We start from the raw sequence: 1,643 nt of genomic DNA, 5'->3' as shown, positions 1-1,643 counted from the left end.
GTTTGGAATATGCCCGTAAAACCCAGTAACCAGTCCATGCGTTTAGAATTTTCGCTACACCACCTATCGACTATACTGTCAGTCCCAGTCCGCTAGTAGGGTCGCCTCCCAAGTCAAGATCATCTTTAAATCTTTGACATTTTTCTGAGGCAAACTGTTGAAACTTCAGCACTAGATCGATCACATCAAAGGCAAACGCAAAAAACTTGTAGCCGCGGGCACGTATCGTCCCCCTCATCAACTTAATTCCTTTCTTAATTTTCACGGTTACAATTGTATGTTGTCTACTAATAAGTTCCCGACATGAAGAAAAAATGGCATGTTGTCTATGTACATATACATGTGGTCCAGCGTCGACCATGTTGAAATATATTGCCGGCCTCTCTCTATCAGTTCGAACTTTTGAATGAGCTTGCTAAGCATGAATTCTATATGGTATTTAAGCCAAAATGTCTTGAGTTGAAGACACTGCGGCCTACATTGATCCCACCTCTAATCTAAAGACTAAATACTCTTTCCGTCAGTTTGGACTTTTGGAGCAATTGACTGATTCACGGATTCAGTATGATAGCCGAGCCAGAAAGTCTTGAGTTTAAAACCCTGCCAACGCAGTATTAAGCTCAAGACCTCCTGGCTCGTCTCTAACTAAATCCCTCTCTCCACCTACGCCAGCCAAAGTCTCTAACTCGTCTCTGCCTGCGTAGGGATTCAGCGAGGCTTCACCAAACATGTGATGTGTATGCGTGCATGCATGCAGAACGGACACTAGATCCACGTATGTGATGGGCGCTTTGGTTGATCTGAAAGGGTAGCAAACAACAGCTTCATCATCCGTCGGCAAGAGCCAGACCTAGACCCCGCACCCAGCTAAGTATAAAGCTAAACCATGGCCTCGGCAGCCGTGATGGGTTCTGACCCTGCCACGACAAGCTCCCTGCAGAGCGGGCAGGTGCTCTTGCTCTTGATCCACAGCGCGAGGCAGCCACGGTGGAACACGTGCCGGCACGCCGGCACCTCGCTGCACTCCGCCCCGGCGACCAGCGCCTCCAGGCAGATGGCGCACACCACCACCGACGCTCCGGCCGTCCCTCCGCCGCCCTCCGCGTCGGGCGCTGCGGGGTACGAGAAGTAGACCAGCTGCTGCGGCTTCCCCACGACGACCCGCGCCGCCGGCGCCGGCCTTTGCCGCTGCGAGCCCGGCCACCTCCCCCTCCATCGACCCGTGGGGGGCACGTTATGTCCTTGTTCCACCACCTCTGCAGCTGGTGCCATGCACCAGATTAGGCAGACGCCCAATGCCGCGACGAGGATAGCAACGAGGGCCATCATGTCCTGCCACATCATCGTGCTCGTTCGTTAGGCACGCGAAAGCTGCGGGACGCCCCAGCTAGCGTGGTGAATCGGGACGTACGCACGCGCGTACGTGGAGATTGGCTCCTCCGCCTCTTGTGTGTTTGGCCGGAGATTTCTTTCTTGCAATACAATATAGGAGCAGTTTTCCATGATCAGGATCAGGAGTATATATATCAGCAACAACGGGCGGTGGTCGGGATCTGATTTGTAGGCGGAGTCACACGTTAACTCGATCTGTATCCGGAACGGAAAACAGCGTCGGCACTTTAGCAATCTCACACGTAGGTTTT

General features: G+C 52.9%; 1 protein-coding gene across 1 annotated transcript; it reads right to left on the bottom strand.

The window, feature by feature from the left end:
* Nucleotides 1-879: 879 nt before the first annotated feature.
* Nucleotides 880-1,344, bottom strand: LOC119356602 (probable E3 ubiquitin-protein ligase ATL44). Its single transcript, XM_037623583.1, has one exon. The coding sequence runs from the start codon at nucleotides 1,342-1,344 to the stop codon at nucleotides 880-882; it is 465 nt and encodes a 154-aa protein (XP_037479480.1).
* Nucleotides 1,345-1,643: the final 299 nt, after the last annotated feature.

The sequence above is a fragment of the Triticum dicoccoides genome, chromosome 1A (genome assembly GCF_002162155.2).
Source record: "Triticum dicoccoides isolate Atlit2015 ecotype Zavitan chromosome 1A, WEW_v2.0, whole genome shotgun sequence".
NCBI lineage: Eukaryota > Viridiplantae > Streptophyta > Magnoliopsida > Poales > Poaceae > Triticum > Triticum dicoccoides.
The sequence above is the reverse complement of the archived record's forward strand: the minus strand, read 5'-3'. Positions and strand labels throughout refer to the sequence as shown.

Bases quoted from the DNA above. Each gene is read 5' to 3' on its own strand.
- LOC119356602 (XM_037623583.1), bottom strand. From the start codon at position 1,344: ATGATGTGGCAGGACATGATGGCCCTCGTTGCTATCCTCGTCGCGGCA.